The sequence below is a fragment of the Oreochromis aureus genome, linkage group 2 (genome assembly GCF_013358895.1).
Source record: "Oreochromis aureus strain Israel breed Guangdong linkage group 2, ZZ_aureus, whole genome shotgun sequence".
NCBI lineage: Eukaryota > Metazoa > Chordata > Actinopteri > Cichliformes > Cichlidae > Oreochromis > Oreochromis aureus.
The window spans coordinates 4875267-4897112 of NC_052943.1; the positions used below are offsets into that span (position 1 = coordinate 4875267).

The 21846-nt window shown below is 42.8% G+C and overlaps 2 protein-coding genes and 1 long non-coding RNA gene across 4 annotated transcripts; 2 read left to right on the forward strand and 1 right to left on the reverse strand.

The window, feature by feature from the left end:
* Positions 1-929: 929 nt before the first annotated feature.
* On the forward strand, positions 930-10322 carry apool (apolipoprotein O-like). Of its 2 annotated transcripts, none has more exons than XM_031751395.2 (10): positions 930-1022; positions 1637-1735; positions 1815-1940; positions 2487-2541; positions 3453-3551; positions 6520-6611; positions 6711-6821; positions 7191-7413; positions 7553-7768; positions 9644-10322. In XM_031751395.2, exons 1-10 carry the CDS (start codon positions 1011-1013, stop codon positions 9730-9732), a joined length of 1122 nt encoding a protein of 373 aa, XP_031607255.1. In that variant the 5' UTR covers positions 930-1010; the 3' UTR covers positions 9733-10322. The 2 variants fall into 2 exon arrangements, with proteins under 2 accessions (XP_031607255.1, XP_031607256.1); XM_031751396.2 differs by having other exon boundaries at positions 7556-7768.
* Positions 3499-21409, reverse strand: LOC116329394. Its single transcript, XR_004200160.2, has 3 exons — positions 21023-21409; positions 14677-14760; positions 3499-3579 (listed from the first exon to the last, which is right to left on the reverse strand). It is a non-coding gene; the product is annotated as an uncharacterized LOC116329394 (long non-coding RNA).
* On the forward strand, positions 17679-20901 carry agtr2 (angiotensin II receptor, type 2). The gene is made up of 2 exons (XM_031751394.2): positions 17679-17973; positions 18465-20901. Exon 2 carries the CDS (start codon positions 18528-18530, stop codon positions 19863-19865), a length of 1338 nt encoding a protein of 445 aa, XP_031607254.1. The 5' UTR covers positions 17679-17973; positions 18465-18527; the 3' UTR covers positions 19866-20901.
* Positions 21410-21846: the final 437 nt, after the last annotated feature.

Sequence of the window (21846 nt, forward strand, 5' to 3'; positions counted from 1 at the left end):
AAGCCCTATGGTATGCTGTGCAACCCGTGCCATCCATCTATCCATCATATCTTTGTCAATTTATAATGTGGTGGGCAAAAGCTTTGTTTCCAGGCTGTCACTTGGCTGACACACTGACAGCCCTTCACACTCACATTTGCACTCTTTTAAAGATAATCTTTATTCTGGATTCATTTCTTGGGGATCTATAGCCTTGTTGGGGCCTTACTATTGGAATGAGTATGTGCACAATTGCCTAAACAGATTCAGCATATGAATATAGAGAAGGTTTTTTGATACTGGAAGCTTCCATTAGTAGTCTGCTTGTACTCTCAATACTAATAAAACAGGTTTGAGCAGGCTTTGGTTGCCTGCAGGTAAATAGTCCAGGTGGAGAGCAAAAGAAGGATGCTGTTGAAATGCAAGACATAATCAGCAGCGATTCCTGATGTATTTCCATTTGTAAACAATGTTGCAAACCTTAGCTCAGATATCTAGTGGCTTCACCGGCAACCCAAAAATTCATTCCTAGACTGATACTGTTTCATCAAATCCAGTGCAACATGTGCACCTGGGCTATTCTGGTGCAGAACTTTGTGTGTGTAGGTTGATTTCTGACTGAACACATCTTAAAGCTCTTGTGCACAAAGTTAAGTAGTACAGTAAATTTTCTTATATATATTCACTTCATTAAAACTAAACTAAATGTGGAGAAATCCTGTGGTGCTGGAACATGTGGCCCCCCCAGGGTCGATGCTGGCAATGTCTCAGCAACATAAATAACAACTCATTTACATGTGAAACTGCGAGTAGGAGTTTATTTTTATTTTAATTACACGTATGCAAATGTACAAAAGCAAAGGTCAACTGTACGCTCAGTGGGTGAGCAACATGTGGACTTAACTGACGAGTAGGATCGCACAGCCGAGCTGCAACTCCCACTTCAGCCCATTAGGTGGCAGTAGCCGACCGCGGGGTTTTTTGGGCTAGAATGAAGCTGTAACCAACAGAAGAAGGGGGAGAGCGCTGTCATGGCGGCCAAGGTGAATGCATGTCATTTTCTCTTCAGCAAAGTTTTTAGCTTTTATTACAATGACTTTTCAATGAAAGTGTAGGCTGTGTGTTGGCGTCAAGTGCCCCGCAGCTGCTAATGTTTACTTGTTCTGGTTGTCACCTCTCAGGCGTTGTTACGCTGCACGAAAAAGCTTTGCTAGCTATGTGTGCTGTGCTAGCTTCGCTGAATGACTCCTAAAAAGAATACACGGAGGAAGGTTTTAGCAGAGGTTACGTCTTTAAAAGTTTGCAACAGCTGTTTAACCTTAATAGCTGTCAGCCCTGCCTTTGTTAGCTTTCTAGAGCCGCATTAAGCTACAACACAAACACAGTCGGTAAGGGTAACGCTAGCATTAATGTCAGTTAGCTTAACTAGTTGAAAACAGTTTGTACACACAAAACAAAGGGAATAAACTCAGGATGTATACTTAGAAGTTCATTAATGCAGTATAAATAAATATTTGAAAGACTGGAAAAGCGGTGGTTTGAAATATATTGTGGTATTATTGTTAATTCTTCCACTCAAAGTCCACGAAGTAAGCTGTGATAGTGACGTGGTGTAGCTTTGAGCTGACTGACACTACAGTGTATCCCCCCCTGCCAGGTGGTAATGGTGGCCGTCCCGACCGTGCTGGGAATAGCCTCCCTCCGTGTGTACTCTGTGAATGAAGCGCCCGCTGATGGGCTGGTTACTCGAGAAAAGGTGTGTATTCATGATTTGTATGGGATATTGCCATTCATAGCCATAATAAGACACCAACTCTCTAACTCCCTTTCCCCAGCTCAACATCTACACCCCGGTGTTGCAGTCTGCTCAGGGTAAGTTTGTCCCAGAGAGTCCGGGGGTCATCGAGAGTGGAGTGACTACAGCCAGAGAAACAGTACTACCATTTGTGCACACTGTAAAGGTATTCATGTTTGTTTTGTTTTTTAACCCGTTGTGTACATGTAAAGCTGCATGTCGGAAAGAATCTCATTCACATTCACCGTCAAGTACTAATGTAGCTCATGCTTTCACATCCTCTTCTGCACTTTTAACACAAGCAGGTGGTGGAAACATGTGTTTATATTTAAACGTATGAGAGCTAAAATGCACCAGAGAACTCTTATCTTGCACCTGCGAATTTAGTTGACACCACTATCTTTTTGCTGCTCATTGTGGTTTACAGAGCACGATCCCACATGCTGCAAGTGCTCGGTGCAGGAAGGATTCTTGCAGGTTTAGGAGTTAGACAGGAAACTGTGTTCATGCAGTGTAACTTCACAATGTGAAGTTACACTGCATGAAGTTTGCTGCAAGAAGATTTGACAGTTTGATTCTGTGAAACACGGGTTGTTGGGTGGGGGTGAGCAGTTAGCACTGACTCACATGTATCTGTTTCAGTGTTGCTTAAACAGGCATGTTCTTGATGAACTTTTGTAGTGGTTTCAGTTTAGTCTTCTGTTCCCTGCAGGGTGCCTGTATCTCTGTGAAAAGGGGAAGTATTGATCTTTACCATGCTGGAGAAGGTGAGTAAACAACAGGCAAACAACAGTCTTAGTTACATTGCACCTAAATATAAAATTTCAATAATAATAATAAGACATTTAAAGTTTTCAACATGTCACAAATTTACGAAGTAAATATATTTCAAGGGGTGCTATTGATGTGACATTCTCACCAGGTATCTGTAACAACCCATCAATTTCACACATGCAAAGAAATCAAACCACTGATGTCCATTAATTATGTGTAATAGCGAGAAATGACACAGGGAAAAAGTATCAAACGCATGAAAAGGGAGGTGCAAAAAGTTGTGGAAAGTCATGACACTAGATGAAATCAATCCTGCCACTTGTGCAAAGTGCAAATTAATATCAGCTGGTTCATCACCAACTGATGGCCTGTAAGGAGGAGTCTCATTACTAAGGTGTAAAACCAATGAGCTCTCTCAAGGCCGTTGCAAAACATACCGAAGAATTTCTGAACTAGTGAAGGTTCCAGTGAGCAATCCCAAAGTGGAAAGAACATCATGTCACCATAAACCGACCATGACCAGGTGCCTCCTGCAAGATTTCAGACAGAGGAGTGAAAAGAATTATCAGAAGAGTTGTCTGAGAGTCAAGCAGCACTAGATAGGCGCTGCATATCACCCCCAAAACGCCATACCAACAGTGAAGTTCAATACTGTGTGTACAATACTTTCTCCCTGTGTCATTTCTCATTATTACACATAACTTAATTTATGGCCATCTTTGGTTTGATATCGTGGCATTTGTGGATTGGATGGGTTGTTTAACACAATCTGGTCAGAATGTCATGTAAATAGCACCTTTAGAAACATATTTAATTTGTGATGTATTCAGTACATTTTTTTTTTTTTTTAAGGAAGCTGAATGTATTTTTGTCAGTATCTTGATTTCTGTTATCTGCTCCTCAGATTTATACTATTACCTGAAGGACCCTCCCCCTGGTTTTCTGCCCAGATTTGGCACCATCACCGTGGCTGGCCTGCTTGGCATGTTCTTGGCACGGAAAGGTAACTCGACCTCACAAACAGTTTAGGCCTGCAAGAAACGTTTTAATCAGTTTCTCGTATTAAATAAAGGAAAATGTTTGAAAGAGTGTTGGTCTAAGTGTGAACAGTTGTCTCTCTGTGCCCTGCAATAGACAGGTGACCTTTCCATTGTGCCATATTACAGCCGGGATAGGCTCCAGCCCCATGTGACCCAGTAAAAGCATTGCATACGACTATAACAAATGTGGCATACGCAAACACTGCACACACAGCAAGATTTTGCTAGTAAGCTTAAAAATACATTAATGAATAAGTAACTCAAAACAAATCCTTTTTTTTTTTTTTTTTTTCTAGAAATCAAAATTAAAGATGAAAATCCTGAAAAACAACATTTTGTTGAATATGTCTCAATAAACATGCATTGCTGTTGACTCATCAGTGTGCCACTAAATGGTCACATACAATGTTTTGAAACTCATCAGCAAAACTCGACTCCTGGGGCCTGTTCTTCGTACCTCGCTAAGCAAGTTAGCCGGATTTGAATGTTGACGATTTCGCGTGATCTTGGATCGTTCGGTTCTCCGAAGCTCATCTGGGGCTTGCTGTCATAGCAACAGAGCCGTAAAAGTAAGCCTGCTCGGGAGCAGGTTTACTTTATGTAAACAGGATTAGATCGCGGCCTCTCAGGTATGTCCGCTGCAGTTATATGAAAGCAAGAGCGATATTTCGCCACTGTTTTACCATAAATAAATATTATCAATGTAACTAAAGATAATGTATTTGATTCTTTTATTGATTTCATACAGATACATACAGGTCATTTCCGAAAAAAAGGGAAATGTACTATTAATCATTCTATTACATGTAGTAGATCATGTCAGATGTAATTCATAATTTAGAGTAGTAATAGTAAATTACTACGTGCAATCAAGATGACAGACCACGGCTAAAAAGCGAAGGTGGATTTGGGAAGTCTGTCGCAGCCATGTCCTGTCCGTTTGTACGCGAGCAAGGAAGGTGCAAGATTGATAAGGAGAGTTTACAGAATTTAGCGTATATTGCGGGATAGACAGGATCCTTTAGCTCAGCGCCGACGGTGTGCTCATAGAGAGATATCGATTCTCCGTGAGGTTATTATTTACTTTCTCTCTCTCTCTCTCTCTCTCTCTCTCTCTCTCTCTCTCTCTCTCTCTCTCTCTCTCTCTCTCCAAATATATATATATATATATATATATATATATATATATATACACATATGTACTTACTGTACTGTATATACTTACTCCCGACTTACTGTGCATGCTTCAGTCACCCCTTGCATGGGAACAGGTAAAAGTGATGGAGTGTTATTCAAACTACACACATAAAAACCACAATGTCAATAAATGTCACAGTACAAAAAGGGGTGTGACGAGGGGTGCAGGACCACCACCTGTCTTTATTTGCTCTGCCCTTTTCTTGGTTGCTGTTATAAACAAACAGATTATTCCAGGGTCTCTTGTCATAGACTAAAAGCAATATAAGTGATAAATATTACCATTCTGTAGAATATTCTTATATTTCACTTTTACTTTTTCCCATGTTCTAGTGGGTCCTGTTGTGGCTCTAATGTGAAAGAGGATATGATGTAATATAATATAATGTGGAATGAAATAATATCACATGATATAATGTAATATCATGGATCACTTACGAGTGTAATTTGTCAGCAACTTTCTGCCAGCCCTCTCTCCTTGCTTTTGCAGCCTTTGCAGTGTTCCCCTGCGTTTTAATTAAACTCTGAAACTCCTGATATCCTCAATCAAGAGTTCTTGGTCTGCTGCCGTGAGATACTGCGCGCGCCTTTCGACATCTTCGCCGACCAATCACAGGGTTGCCGATCAATGTTTCTACTATCGATGCGTAGCCCCTTTTAAGCCACCCAGTGATCTCAGATTACTTCAGCCAGCTATACTAATCGTCAACAACAGGTGCGTTCGGACAACCGGATTAGCGAGCTCACGGTTAGCGCGATGATTTGATCTTGGATGTGTCATTTGATCTTGGATGTAGTAAGCGAGGTACGAAGAACATCCCCCAGTTCTGTCGCTGGGTCACAACAACAGTGTATTTGTTCTACAAAGTGCATTCATTAAGGACACTTCTTACACTTATCGTCCAGTGGGCTTGACACTTTGGCAGGCTCTGACCTTTGACCTCTGGGCTGTGTGTTTTAACAGTCCCAGATTGTTAAGGTGCGACACCAGCTCTGCTTCTAAGGATCACAGCACTTTACGTTTTTTCTTAGACCATTTAATATTTTTCTTTTGTTTTGCAGAACATAGGAAAAAAAAAAACATAGAGTCATTTCAGAAAGACACAAATTAGTTTTACGCTCTCAGATGTCTCAGAAGAAAGTTTTATTTCAGTCACACAGGAAATAAAGTATTACAACTTCTACTTAATGTATTCATGGGCTGAACATTTGAGATATTTTCTTCACTTCTCATCTCACAATACATGTGAACTTGCACAGAGACATGCATTGTTTGTTAAGCAAGAACATCTGTATTACCCCCCTTTTTGTTTTGTTTTTTAAAATGCACATATGCTCCACATTTATTTATGTGTATTTAATCTTAGCGTGACTTTTTCATGTACGAGATAGCACTGTGATTATCAGGATTTAGACACCACAGCCGCTGAAGCTGAAGTACCCCTCATCATCAATTGCCCAAAGTTTACCACAAGAAGTTTCTGAGGAAGTTTCACTTTTCTCAGTACTTTGTCTTCCTCGCTCTTTCTTCCCATCACCATAGAGTCATTTAAAGTGCATGAAAATGTTAATGTCTTTAAGTTAACCTGGGCATTGTGTTGGCTAAAATGTGCTGCAACACACTATGTGAGGATGACCTTTCTGGATGTAGCAGTTCAGTAGCTGGCCTCCAGTACTTAACCTCTGCCCACTTGTATTGATCGCTGCCCTGCTTTGCAAAATGTTTTATTTCAGGCTCTCGTTTCAAGAGGTTAGCGGTCCCGCTGGGCCTGATGAGCGCAGGAGCATCAGTGTGCTACCCTGCACAAGCAGTGGCAGTGTTAAAGGTAACGCTGCTTCCTCAAGCACGGATATCTTGTTAATTCGCACTATAAATGTTAATATTTTCCTAGTTTAATTCGAGCGTTGTCTTTTGTTCTCCCAAGGTGACGGGAAAGAAGGTTTACGCTGCAGGGCAGTGGAGCCGTGCTGCAGCGTCTTCACTGCTCGCCTCCACGGAGCCGGTTGCCAAAGAGACTGCTGCTTCACAGCCACAGGTTAACAGACTTTTAAGCTGTTTTTAAGCAGAAAGACTTATAAAGCTGTTTTACTGTGTGACTAAAACCTGAACAGCACTTCAGCTCGTGTAACTTGCTTTCCACTCGGTGCCTTTCCCTTCTCTACATGTGTTACTTACTGAGAGAGAAAAAATCCCTTTTGTGTGGTAAATAGGTTATATTCCATTTCCTTTCCTACACATTGCCTTTCATAAGTGATTGTTAGTGTAGTTTTACTCTTTGTGCCTCACACGTGATTTAGGCATATTTTGTGAGAGTTTAAATCTAAAACTTTAGCACTTAAATATTCAAGAAAATTGTACATTTTAATTGTGCACCATTAAAGAGGATTTCTTTATTGTTTTTTAGTCAGCTATAGCAGCAAATCTAGAGCCTCCAGCAGCTGAAGAAACCTCACAGCCCAGCTCCACTACAGACACCTCAGCCCAGAGCTCTACAATCTCAGACACAGAGGTGAAATCAGCTGATCCTATCTCTGATGAGCCCATTGTCGCTGTCATAACAGAGGAAGAGTCATCCGTAACAGCCACAGAAATATCCCCCAACCAGGCCCCCACAGAGACCAGCACAGGTATTATCAGTATTGATCCCTGTCGTCTTGTTTCTCTGTCTCCATCTCTTCATTTCACACACAATCACACAGAGACTTATATCGACAGTGGTGGTTTAATTCCCGCTCTTTCCGGCTCTGTTGGCAAATTCTCCGCCAGTAGAAAAAGTGTCCGCGCCTCCCTCAGAGGAGCTGCCGGCCCCTGTTGAAAGCCAAGAAGCATCGGATAGAAAACAAGCCTCCGGGGATGTATCCACGGACGCGAGCCCATCCGAGCCTGCAAGCTCAGGACCGGAAACAATAAAGGCCGTTCCAGTCGAGTCGGCATCTTCCTCTGAAGAAACATCTACTCCAGAGGCTTCCAGTGAGGCCACAGGTACCAAAAATGTTTCATGTCAAAGAGCAAAAGGTTGATAAATAAATAAAATAAGAAGTGAGAACCTAAACAGAGAGATCAAATCAAAACATCCACTCTAACGTAGCAGGACCTATGCTTTAATCATCACTCCACAGCTCTTACTCTACACTTAATGTGTGCTGCTAACCTTTTACATTTCCACTACCCTGAAATGTCAATTAGTTGAGTCAGATAGCATGGAGGAGTTGCTGCTTTTAACGAGACACCAGCCCCCACACCAACACCTATCCAACACAAAGCCGTTACTGGTTGTACTTTAACACTTTCTGCACATGTACCTTTGCTCTTGTTTGGGTGTTTACAGTAGACCAGCACAAACAAATGTCTTTTTTTTTTTTTTTTTTTTAAAGCCCGCAGACAAACATAGTGAGCCTTCACTTCCTGATGCTCACACATTTGACCTCTTCTAAGAATGATGTGGTTACCTAAATGTGGGGACCTAAAGGTTGTGGGTCTTGTGTTCTACATAGTTGTTATTATTATGATGATCACTGCTACCTGGGACTTGTATTCTGTTGTCGCTGTAGGACGTTCAGGTTTACCTCCTAACATAATAAGTCTGTATTAGTTTACAGTTTAACTCTTCACATCTCATCCTTCAGCACAGCTTACTTATCCTTTCGGTACGTCTGAGTAGCAGTTTGACATACTGAGGATTGACTCACTCTGCACAAACTGTGTGATGTGAAAGAAAAGAGAGGAATGTGATGTAACATCTCACAGCACTCGGTATGTGGAATATGCATTTTAAAAAGAATCGCAGGGCTTTAGTTACAGTCTGCTCAGCCTGGCTTTAAGTTGAACCGAAAGATAGTTTTACCAAGAAGTGATATCATATTGCATAATACAGTTTTCTCCAGTGAAATCACAGTAAGAGGATGTGTTTGGGATGTTTTTTCCTCCTAGAAAATACATTTCCCGTTGCATGTTGCTGCAGATCTTCTTCCACAAGGCAGCAACCAGAGCTCCTTGTAAATGTTTAAAGGAGGTTGCCGTCCCAGTAGGTTGACTGGGAGCTGACGTGTGGGTTAAACTGCTCTAAAACTGACAGAATGTATGTACGCAGCGATCTCTGCTTTGTCTCTGCATATAAATTCTTTAACATGAGTTGCTCATAGTAACACAGGCTGTGTCAAACTATACCACATTATATTTTTCAGTATTTCTGCTAGATTTTAACTCAATGTTTCCATTTAGCTGGTAAAAGTAGCAGTTTATGTCAGCACTCTCTCTCCCATCCCTTTTATTCCAGAGGTCAGAGGTTCTTTGAACCCAGTGCGGAAAAAGTGCAAAGTCACTGTAGCTGTTTGATTTGTTAAACACTCAGTTTGTTCATAAGAATTTCCACATCTTTGTACCGCATTTTCAAAGGATTACTGTGTAGCCAGATGGTAAATGGGCTGTATTTGTATAGCGCTTTTCTAGTCCCTAAGGACCCCAAAGCGCTTTACACAACCAGTCATCCACCCATTCACACACACATTCACACACTGGTGACGGCAAGCTACATTGTAGCCACAGCCACCCTGGGGCGCACTGACAGAGGTGAGGCTGCCGGACACTGGCGCCACCGGGCCCTCTGACCCAGATGACTGAACACACAGTTTAGATTTATTTGTACTTTTTAAGAACCAACGCATCCAATCGCTTGGATTTCAGGCAATTTTAGGAAGAAACATCACCTTTTTCTGCACGTTTGGCTGTTGCGCTGAACATAAAGACAGAAACCTGCGACTTTCACCCAGCAACTCTTAATGTTTTCATCTGTTAATAAAAGTTCATTCTACAAATTCTCTTATTTATGTGCTTTGCATTTCTCTTGCTGCCCTGCAGAGGGCTCCAGTTTCAAGCCCGACCCTTCTCTCATGGACTTCGGCCAGTCCAGCCCTGAGGATGAAGACCTGTACAGCACACGAAGCTGAGAGACTGCAGCCAGCCACAGGAGAAGCCTCATTCCCACACACACTGCCATCTCATATCTCACTCTAATTGACAAACGCTCTGTATCATTATGCGTTGTAAATAGGCCATTTTGCAAGCAATCGCAGTTAGAAAGACTTTAATCAACATTTCCATTCTCATTTCGTCTGCCCACATCAGCTGTTTCCACAGAAAACATCCCAGTACATTTGCATTGCAGCAGCGAGGCAGTGAATCTGGGCACACATAACTGAATCAGTTTGCGTGGGACAGAAAACTGGAATAAAAAAACAAACAAAAAAAAAAAACACCCACTACTATTTACAAGCTTTTATACCCCAAATGGCAGATTGTGAAATTTTCTGTGTCATTTAACAAATACTGGCTTTTTGTGCTCCAACTTTCACAGTCATGAATGCAGCGTGCTTTTATTTATTGTAATTTAGCCCAGTGTGTTGGTGAACTGAAAAATCTGCACATGTGCTCGTGGTGATTACAAGATGGACTAGTGCTGTTTCGCTCGCTAACACAGGAAGTTGTCCTCACTTGTTAATTATGGAACTCAAATAAATCTATATTTTTCATGAATTCATGTTGGGTCTTGTCTGCTACTGATTACAGCACTTCCAGCATGTAGCATCAACAGAATTTCACTCAAACCCCGAGTTGTCATATAATGAGCAACTAAACATGAGGAATCATCTGAGCCGCATGAACCGGAGTTATCTTTGAAGAGAGACCATTAAAGTGGCCCCTTTCTATAGGAAGACGCTCCACATAGTGAGTCTTCATGCTGCAATTAGTCCATGAATAACAACAACTTGTGCAGAAACCCATATGGTACACACTCGCAGCTCTGTTCAAAGTATCTTACTTTGAAGGGCACATTTAGTACGTGCTAATCCTGTATCAACAGCAGTGGCCAGAATTTGCCATAATAACCTTTGTCACAGTTTGTAGTAATGGGTTGTAGATATTATTAATTATATTTTAACGAAGATTGAGTACTTTTAGATTTATATTTAAAAGTCAGAGGTAGGCAATTCCAGGCCTCGAGTGCCAGTGTCCTGCAGGTTTTAGATATCACCCTTGGTCAACCCACCTGAATCTGATGATTAGTTCATTAGCAGGCCTCTGGAGAACTTCAAGACATGTTGAGGAGGTCATTTAGCCATTTAGATCAGCTGTGTTGGATCAGGGACACATCTTAAACCTGCAGGACACCGGCCCTTGTGGCCTGGAGTTCCCCACCCCTGCCCTACAATAATAGAAAACCTTATTTCTGACTCCCCATAAGCAAGCAGTTGGCAAAAGTGAGAAGGAAAAACTCCCTTTAAACAGGAGAAACCTCCAGCAGCACCAGGCTCAGGGAGGGATGGCCATGTGCTGCGACGGGTTGGGTGAGAGGGGACAGTTTCGATCTGTCTGTGCCAACACTTCTGCTTGTTCGGCAGAGTAAACATGTTTTGTCTAGAACAAAACTGTCATCACACCTTCACATTTTCCACATATGTAAATATCACGCAAGTTATTTGGGTTCCTGATAACAATCAGCACGTTGACATGCATGAAATGTACTGCAATTCTTTCACACCCACTAAGAAGAGATAATGAGCCCTGACTTTTCCTCCAGAACCATGGTTACATTTTTAATGTTTGGGGTTTACGTGTGCTATGATTTACAGTAACAGACTCACCAGTGTGGCTCCTAACAGCCACGTTTTAACCATTGAATCAAATCAAGTTGTAACAAGTCAGACACCGGGTCAGATAATCTAAAAGCTAATCCCTACTGATGATGCTTTACAGAAACCAAAAGTTTGAATGGTATTTTCAAAGTTGCAATAAAATCATAATGTAAGCACAGCACCCGAGCAATTATTATTCATGGGAATGATTATGGCGAGCAGTTTGAACAGCAAGCGTGCATTGATGCCTTGTGTTCTCTGAAAAGTGATTTTTGTTTGTGTGCTTGCGTATGTGTGTGTGTGTGTCTAGCTCGAGAATATTAACAGCCGAGCAGAAGCCAGCAGCCAATCAGGTGCGAAATCACAAATTAATAAATAGGCTCCTGGCTGGCAGCTGTGCAGACTGCAGGCTGACCCCAAGCGCTCCGATCACATGCTTTGTGTGCTCTCCCTGTGTGGCTGACACCTTTGTTTTCACCGTTAACTGTTTTATATGCACTTTAGTGTTTTTATTGTTCGGGCACTGAAGCACCCTGAGGTACTGTATGTTTTTAATTATTGATTTATTTGGTCTGCCATAGGCTTTACTGTAATTAGAAAAAGCTGGAAAGAGGCGGATAACTAAGGCAGATGCCTTTTACAGAGTGCAATCTACCAGTGCAAAGTCATAACAACTCTCTGTTTTTCATGTTATTTGTGTACTTTTGCATATTTCAGTGGTTATTTACATTTATTGCTATTATTGATCATTTAAGCCCTGATTTAGCATATTTAGGTTTAACCCTGTCTCTTCGTTTCCAGTCCTGCAAACAGTTGCTTCCTCCGGTCTTGGTATTGTTGGAGATGATATCTTTTGTTGGTGCACATTTTTATGTTTAATCTTATGTTACATTTCTCCCAGGCAGAATACTCCCAGTTCTCCATTAGTGGATGGTGTTGCTTCTCCAGCTGAGATACAGCTTTTTTTGTTGCCCCCTTTTCCTTTCCTCCCTTTGTTAGAAATCCAGTAACTGCAGTTACAGCAGATAAGCCACACCGGCTGTTGTAGGCTGCTCAGTGCTTTAAATCACCTGCGTCACGTTTACACACACATACACAAAAAACAGCATTCCCGGTGCCATATGTTTTTGCTTATTTCTGTATTTGTAAAGAGGGGCTGAGGTATCTGTTCACATCTTTATAGCCTCTTTACGGCCCCGTAGAGGAACTGGAGCTGGACCCTGGACCTCATAAACTCTGCACGAGTCTGTCCGGAGTCACGACCCTTGGGATCCTCTGCGCCTGTGTGTATGTAGTGCGAGTCACAAGATGTCCGTACTTGCACGTTCTTCTTTCTGGAATATATGGAGAAGGGCGCACATACGGGAACTTGGCTTCGTGTGGCATCAAAGCAACAGCTTGTGCTGCTGCTTTGAGTCACGGGAGCAAGAAACTTACTGACTGGAGGGAGTCTGTTTTTTTAAAAAAAATATATAAATAAAATAGGTCTGACAGTTCCTCCAGGAACAACTGCAGCAACCAGCAGCATCAATAATACTACTACTAATAAAAAACCCATATGGAACAAATTGATTCAGTTCAAAATAGAAGTGACCAGAAAGAGTTGGGAATCCTGGAAATCAGTGAAATCCTTTCTTCTCACAGCTTGTTAGGGAAGGATGGACATCTTGTTGCCATAAGCTGTGGCCCCCCCACCACAAACACACACAGATGTGACTAAGTATAGCTTCATCTGGCTTCCCTCAAGGGTCCCCTTCACATATAGGGTCCCCTTTCCTCATAGCATCCCACACCAACAGCGGCTACAGCCGTGTTCTGAGAATTAAGAAGACTGGACTCTGGCATGTAGGCCAGAGTGCTCTCAGATCTGATTTTTTGACCAGCAGAGAGGAAATGGGGGGGGACTACAACCCTGACCTCTCACCTTTCACCCCAATGAGCTGGATTTTCCACAGAGGACTTTATGGGGGTTATGGTTTGTGGTGGTTATCTTCTCAGGGTCTGTTCAGCAAGGGACACCTCCCCACCGCCTCCACCACCAGCAAATAAACACATATCACATTTATCAGCAAAAAACCATAAACACAAGAGTCATGGAAGCCGTGCATGTTTACTGAAGCACAACTTCCTCCTCTGATTATGCAGGCCAGCATGTGTTCGCAGTACATGTTTTTCCTGCAGTGTGGGATTAAATCAGATGGCAGCAATTTAGCCCGCTGAAGAGCAACAAACTGATTTTAGCAGAGTTTGGCACGTTTTTCAGGCTGCTGATATCAGCTGTAGTTTTTTTTTCTTTTTCCTTACAGCTGTTAATATCATTTTATTTAATGAGTGCCAAGGAAACAGAAAGCAGAAAGACCTGGCAAACTACACTAGTGGAATAATAATGATGATAATAATAATGAATTAAATGTCATGCTTTTAATCCAGGCTAAAATGAACTGTGAGAAAAAATAATTAGCTGGGAGAGTGATGTCCAGCAATGGTGTGCGAGGTGAGCCGAGGTTTGATGCTCTCTGCTCTGCTGCTCTCCTTATCTGGTGCCTGACTGTGCAGACACACACACACAGCCTCCCGCTCTCCCACACATGCTCGGTCTCGCTCAGCCCGAGTGAATGCATGATTTGGGGATTTCTGAACATGCAGCAGACGCTGCCTCGTTTTAACGTGCAATCACCGCCTTGAAAAGTGAATTCACCGTGAGCCGCTTTAATTGATTGTTTGCAGATAGGATGTTGTGTGATTGCCTTTCCAATTGTTGACAAAGGTCAAAGAAAACATTCCCTTCATTTCTTCATCACAGAAAGGAAGCTCTGTGTGTGTGTGTGTGTGTGTGTGTGTGTGTGTGTGTGTGTGTGTGTGATTGAGCAAGACAATCATTTTGATTTTTGAACATTTTTCAGCGGTGCAGCGGTCAGGGGTGAAGCACAGAACTAATCGGTGTCTGTGAGCCACCTTCACTTCTTGAGCCATAGTTGTCACATATCTTCTGATTTTTAAATATTTTTTGGCAATTAATTGAGCAGACAACCGCACACAACTATCTACAGAGGTCATTAGCCACTAATGAATTGTTTATTGTTTGAAATCTCATATTTAAACTCATTTCCCAACATCCTGCAGTCTGCTTGGAGTATAAAGCTTAAGGCTGTATTATTTTTCTCATTTTTATTTAAATAATTATGATTCCAGTGACATAAAAAAGCTCAGTTGTCAGTTTTGTAGCACTTGTCGAGCACCCTCTGTCCTTCCTGTTACCTTCAGAGCGACCTTCCTTTTCCTCTCGCTTCACTTCCATCATCCTCCATCTCGTCGTCTTGCTCACAATCCTCCGTACAGAACCTTTCACCAGAATTAAAATTGAAATTAGCCTCTTAACCTACTTACAGCCTCACAGTGTTTTCAATCTGTTTAGCGCTAAAGCACAACAGAGGTCAAACCAGGTCCATCATAATAACTGTACAAAATGTAATCATCTTGATAACTGTGAAGGTTCAAATAACTTTTTATAAAGCTGTAACAGTATAATCACACCGGCCGCGTAGGCCTAATAGCAGGACGTTAAAATGCACCAGATTAAATTAGATTTACACGTGCGATGACAGGCAGCATGGTGGTGGGTAGCACTGTTGCCTCACAGCAAGAAGGTCCTGAGTTCAAGTCCACCATCTTTCTGTGTGGAGTTTGGGTGGGTTCTCCAGCTTCCTCCCACGTGAAAAAGACATGCACCTAGTGGGGTTAGGTTAACTGGAAACACTAAATCGCCCATAGGTGTGAATGCAGGAGTAAATGTGAGTGCGAATGGTTGTCTCTGTCTGTGTGTTAGCCCTGCGACAGACTGGCGACCTGTCCAGGGTGTACCCCGCCTCCCGCCCTAAGACAGCTGGGATAGGCTCCAGCGGGGCGCTGGCGACCCTGAAAAGGATAAGTGGAAGCAAATGGATGGATGGACATGCGATGACATGGCCTACTGTATAACAGCTGTTTTCTGTTCCTTTGATGTTAAGAGAAATTAATTATACTTTCAGTAAATTTATTTATAGTTTAGATCAGCGGTCCCCAACCTTTTTTGCGCCACGGACCGGTTTATGCCCGACAATATTTTCACGGACCGGCCTTTAAGGTGTCGCGGATAAATACAACAAAATAAAACTAGTACCGGTACCGAAAAAAAGAAGATTTATTCATAACACACGTGAAAAGACCCAGGAAAACCGAGTTAACGATAAAAACGATAACAAAATAACGCTGAAAACCAATAAAAACCCTGAAAACAATACATTTCACACCTGAGCCTCAACTCTCGCGGCCCGGTACCAAACGACTCACGGACCGGTACCGGTCCGAGGCCCGGGGGTTGGGGACCGCTGGTTTATAGTAATGACTTTGTTTCCTCTATAAGCCTGACTTGTCGCTCCCTTAGTCTAGTGTGTTTATATGTAAATTACTTTGTAATTATAACTAAAATAATTGAAATTCCATGTAATTACAGGGGAATTGTGTCCTGAGTCTGGAGCCATATTATATAGCCATATTAAGGCTTACATTAAAGTGCAATTGCATCCTCCCCCTTTAACACCACCCTCCTTTGCCTGTCACAAATATTAGGTTTGAAAAGCAGGTGGGTGGATTTCCTGTGCCCACAGCCACAGCTATGGTTTGAGACGACCACATTAAGGATATTTGCCGTCACTGTTTAGTAAGAGCACCTATCAATGAAACTCTGCATACATATTGCAGAGGTAATATATTGCACAAGTAATGTGGTTATTTAGTTTCTGTGTATTTATTTTAAGGCAAACTAAGTCTAGTAGAGTAAAAAGAACAATATCTTCCAATGAGACGTAAGGAGAGTTTCATCACTGTTAGGGTGGAACTGGTGAAGCACAAACATAGTTCTGCTTTCTCTGTCATCTGGTATTTCTGTTGGCCAGCGTGAAAGCAGAAATTTCTGTTTTTAGTTGTTGCATGTCATGACTAAGGGCCTTTGGCTTCTGTCTATCTGTGTGTGTGTGTGTGTGTGTGTGTGTTTGCATTCCTGTCTCTGAGAGGACTGTTGATTTAAAGCTTTAGTGACCTTTAGGACAGGATGCCTTAAAGGGTCGTATGTCATGTAAAACGTGGTTTTTAAGGTTCATCTTACGGAGCTTGGGAATGTGTTACTATCTGCAAGGCTCCTCATGAAAATATGACATGTCTGAGTATGAGAACAACTGTGCATACCCAGCATGCCAGTGCATGACAAAGTTTCCGTTCTGGAGAAGCAAAAGCTATCGCATTTTAATAATTTTGCAAGTTGCAGCACGTTCCCAGTTTCTCATATCCTGCAAACGCGCCACGGCGAACCTCCTCATTTTCAGCCTTCAAAATCTTCTGCTTTCTGTCTCGCCTTCATCCTTCATCCTCGCTGTCAGCTTTCCCACGGCCATTAGAACACATCACGTCCCGATAGATGCTCAATGGAGCAGAGTGCGTGCACATGTAAACAGATCCAAGTGCGCTGGCGTCGATGAGCGCACGCCGGGCTGAGTGCACCCGCGTCTACACGTAGTGGAGCATAGGTGCAAACGTGCGCGGGCGGGGAGAGATTCGTGCTGATCAAAGGAGCTGTGATGTAATCAGTCTCGCAGCTTTGCACGCATCCCTCATTAACTTTCACCAGAGGCCTTAATGAAAAACCACTGGAGGGAATCTCCGCTTTCTCTCCTTCCTTTCCCTCATCTCTCTCTCCCTTCTGCCTTCGCATCTTCTTCTTCACTCCCCCCAGTTCCTCCTCATCTTCCTCCACATCCATCTTCCATACTGTGCTCCCCCCCCCACCCCTCCCTTTTTTCTCTCTGGCCCAGGAGCTGGTTTGACTTCCGCTCACCAGAGTAAATATTTCCCATGGCTTATCTGACCGCCAGCAGGACCAATATGACACAAAGTGCGAGGCTCTGCTAATTAACAGAGCCTCTTTTTCTGGGGTCAGAGGCCCCGTCGGGGGCAGTTAGAGCTGTAAGTTTGACATACAGAACACGCCAGCGTCTCATTTATTGCGGTCAGGTATGACACGCCGCTGTGTGGCTGCAGTCACTGGAGACAAAGTTTTACTACAACATACATCTTGATTTGATTTTGTTAGTTTCTGGTGGAAGTTCCTGGAGGGAGGGCGGGGAGGGATAAAGAAAGGATACAGGGGGAAAAAGGAACAGAGCAAGTTTATTTCTTTCTGTTCTTCTCCTTCTGTGCAGGCTGGCTTACGTCCAGGCACAGTCCAGCCCCTTGGTAGTGATGGAGGTGTGTGACGTACAGCAACTTCCCTGTTGTGCAATCGTCAAGAGACTCCCGGGGCCTATAAGACCCCCAACGTCATCTGGTTTCTCAGAGTCTGGAGGTTGTTTTCTCCACACACACACAGGCGGTCCAACTCATGAACATGATACAGTCCGGGGTCTTCAGCTGTGCAGATTTCTTTTAAAGGGGTCGAGGAGAAAATGTCAAGACATGGATTTTAGCCAAAAGAAGCTTTGAAAAAGAGCTAGACTGTTTGGACTGGACGCTCAATTACATCAGGTAAAGAAATCATAAATGGCTTTTCTAGTCTAAGAGCGAGAGTTTTCTATCTGTTTTCTATCACAACTTCAACCGTCAGAATCATTTTTTATTGGAATCAGCATAGTCGATGAGATAATTTTCCATGTACAAATGACTGCTTGCTTTGAATTTGATTTATTTATGCAGTTAGTAGTGCTTTCACTTGTACACTGTTGCAAGATCGGTTTTTATTCTTTTTAACACTTTTAAAACTTTTTCAAATGAATCATGATTGTTTCAAAAATGTATTCTTTAATTGAAGAAAGATGTTTTTTTACAGTATTCCAATAAGATTGGATTACAGCCTTTTTCAGTGTATCAAGTATGGCGTAATGTATTTTTGCTTTGATTAGATATCAAGTAGGACACCTAATAAAGGTTCGCACCAAATAAAGATGCCTGTGTAGAGAAACTTTGTCCATAAAAGGCAGCTGAATTTTAAATATGCTCTTGTTTTGCATTATTTCCAGCTGACCTTGGAAAACTCAAAGGAGGGAAGTTAAATTGTGTGAGGCAACGGTACATCCAGTTCCATGATGGCAATCCCAAATGACCTCTCCCTTTTCAACTCCACCTCTTCCCTCTATTCGATGATGGAGGTTTTTGTGAACACCACCCCGACTCCCTCTGCTCCCCTCTGCTCGGACTGGCCTCCTGTGCCCATGACCACAGTCATCCCCACCGTGTACAGTGTGATCTGTGTGCTGGGAACCATAGCCAACACCTTGGCAGTGTGTGTCCTGGCACATGGTAGTGCCTCAAGGAGAACAGTAGCTAACACCTTCATGCTGAACCTCTGCGTGTCCGACCTGCTGTTCCTGTTGTCGCTCCCGCTGTGGGCCGTCTACTACTCCCAGGGTTACAACTGGCCCTTCGGCCGAGTAGCCTGCAAAATCTGTGGCGCTCTCCACAACCTCAACCTCTATGCGTCCATCTTCTTTATCACATGCATGAGCATAGACCGCTACCTGGCCATCGTGCATCCACTCCGTTCCCAAAGTGCACGAGACGCCAAGCGCGCCCGGTTCACCTGCATCCTTGTGTGGGTTCTGGCATGTGCTTGCTCAGGCCCTACCTTAGCTCTGAGGGAGACCTACTACCTGGATGCGCTTGGTGTGGAGGCCTGTGCAATTTTATATCCTGATCATACCTGGTATCGGACCCTGGCCTGGATAAAGATCGTTCTGGCCTTTCTTCTACCACTCTTTGTCATCTCTTGTTGCTACTGTGCTATTGGTAGACATTTGTTGGTTGATACGGGGTTGGTAAGAATGCAGAATGTGTCTCACCCGCACAGAATGTCATCCTTTAAATCACTGCAGTCCCACGAGGGCTATAGTAAACCGGAGAGACCCCCCACCCCTTCTGTGAGTCCCAGCTCAAGTGGGGCCAGACCCCTGGAGGGTAGGGGGCTTGAAAGGGTATTGTGGACAGTAGCTGCAGTGGTTCTGGCATTTTTCCTCTGCTGGTTCCCCTTCCACTGCGTGACCTTTTTGGATGTGCTGCAAAGTGAAGGCTGGTTGGACAGCTGCTGGGTAAGCTGGAGTGTCCAAAACCTCACCCCTCTCACCCTCTGTCTGGGTTTCTCCAACTCGGCCATCAACCCTGTGCTCTACTGCTTCATCGGGAACCATTTCCGTGGCCGTCTAGGAGGCTTATGCAAGGGCCTGTGTGCTTGTTTAAAGGCCCGAGGGGAAGAACACAGCCAGAAGAGGGGCTCCTTCAGCACCAGGCTGAGCTCCTTCTCTCGAAAACTCAGTGACCTCAAAGACTTGGCGACTGTGGAGCCCTCTGGCTCTGCGTACCTGCCCCAACTCCCAGCCCTGACTCCAGCGAGGAGACTCTCTCATCCCCTCAGTGATAACTGCTGAACACCAATGAGCTCGGCTGTGTGAGACGGAGCTGTTACTAAAACTGACTAATTCAAATTCTAGCAGAGGTCATTTCTGCTTTACAAAAAATAACTGTAGATAAAACATTTTCCACACTTGACTTGGACAGTGATCAAGCATCTCTTGTGAGTCACTCACATGATGTCATTTCTGGCTGCAGCAGAAATCATTTTGGAAAAACAACATTGTCAAAACTTAATGTACGGTACCTGATAAGAACCAAACAGCTGACAGACACAGTTTGTGCCTAGCAACTGAACAGAGTGGCGCAATTAGCAGCTAATGAAGAAGATATTCCCCCAGGAGTTGCTAGAAACTACAAACAAAGCTAAAACATAACAAATGCTGCATATGAATTCACCATCTGGATATAAACACAAATCTAAACAAATGATCATATCTCTGTCCATAGCTGCTGTATATAAAGATGATTTATTCACAGCTTGTTTTATAGCCCCACAGATTAAAAAAAAAAATCTGTTAGCTATAAGCAGTGCAAGCTACATCTATGCTAATTTAAGATTTTTAAGCATTGCTTTGGTTTTTATGTTCCTCTAGCCCAAATCACTATGAAATATAAGAAACTACATTGTGTTGCTGTGTTGCTATGTTGGGTAATCAGACCATATTATTTAAAAAGTCTAGTTGATAATTTAGCGTTAGCCAAGGCTAGCTCTAGACATCTCACTAGCTAGCATTAATTTAATAGTGCGCTTTTTAAGTGTGGTTTGTTCTTATACAAATGTTATATCCTATATTTTTCTAAAAGGAAATATCTCATTGTATAATAATACTTTATATGGTTAAGCAAATGTAGTAAGTTAATAATTGTTTTTGTGGAGCATAACAAGCTAAAAAAGAAATACATCAATTTCACAAAAGGGTCTACTTTTCCTCTTTTTGGGGGAGCAAAATATCATATGTGTACTTGACATTTATCTGTATGTATTCTGTAAAGACTTGGGAAAAGAAATAAAGCAAAAACCACTTTCCATATGCCACTTCCTTTGCTTGATACAGTTCTCCAAAATGACTATGCCTTCCGTTTTGTGAAACCCGATCAATTTACTAGAGATTTCAAATGTTCCTTTTCCCCGTCTTACCCTCTAACAGCTGTGACTCTGAGCTTTCCCCACCTGGGAATATGAGCGCTGAGATTACTGTCAGCCTGGCAGATGGACATCCAGTCTCCCCTTCCAGAAAGCCTCACACGAATTCCGCACATATCAAGGCCAGATATCATAATCTCATACTAATATCCTTATGATGCATTCCAGTCCAGCCGCTTGTGTTGGTTGAGGGAGCCTGCAGCTGATCAATGATATATCTCAGCCTGCTATTTGTGTCCAGTATAGATTTGCTGCATTCTGCATTGACCCTGGGCTGTCTCTCTGTGAGCCGAGAGCCAATACAACATGGTGTAATTTTGTTCCGGACTGGTGGTTGCAAGGAATTTTTACAAGCAGGAAAGCTAAATGAATAATCAGTGAAAGGCTTTATTATGAATAAATGGAATAAATAAATTCTTCTTTTCTACCTTGAATGTTTTTTTGGTTTTTTGGGGGGGGCTGATAAATAAAGTGAGGAAAACTTCTTCGTCTACTCGCCACTGGGTGGCGCTAAAATGCTGCAGAATCATTGAATGACATGCCATTGGCTGCTTACCCAGTCAAAGGCCCAAAGTCCCACTGCTCATGATCTTTGTGAGCCGAGGGAAAAATGGCTCTGACACAGACTGATGACTCATGTAGGCTACACTTCTGAATGTATAAAAACAGACACCCGCGACAAAAGCCGCATTAAAGGGAGCCACCCGCTTGGAGAATACGCTGAATGCCAGAGTCACATGGGTAACCTTTCTGAAGGGGGTTTTTCTTGCAGAAGCTTTTTGGTGATGTGAAGGACACCATGCGGTCAAGAACAGCATTCAGTCCTGCAAATAAAAAAGCCTACATCTGAA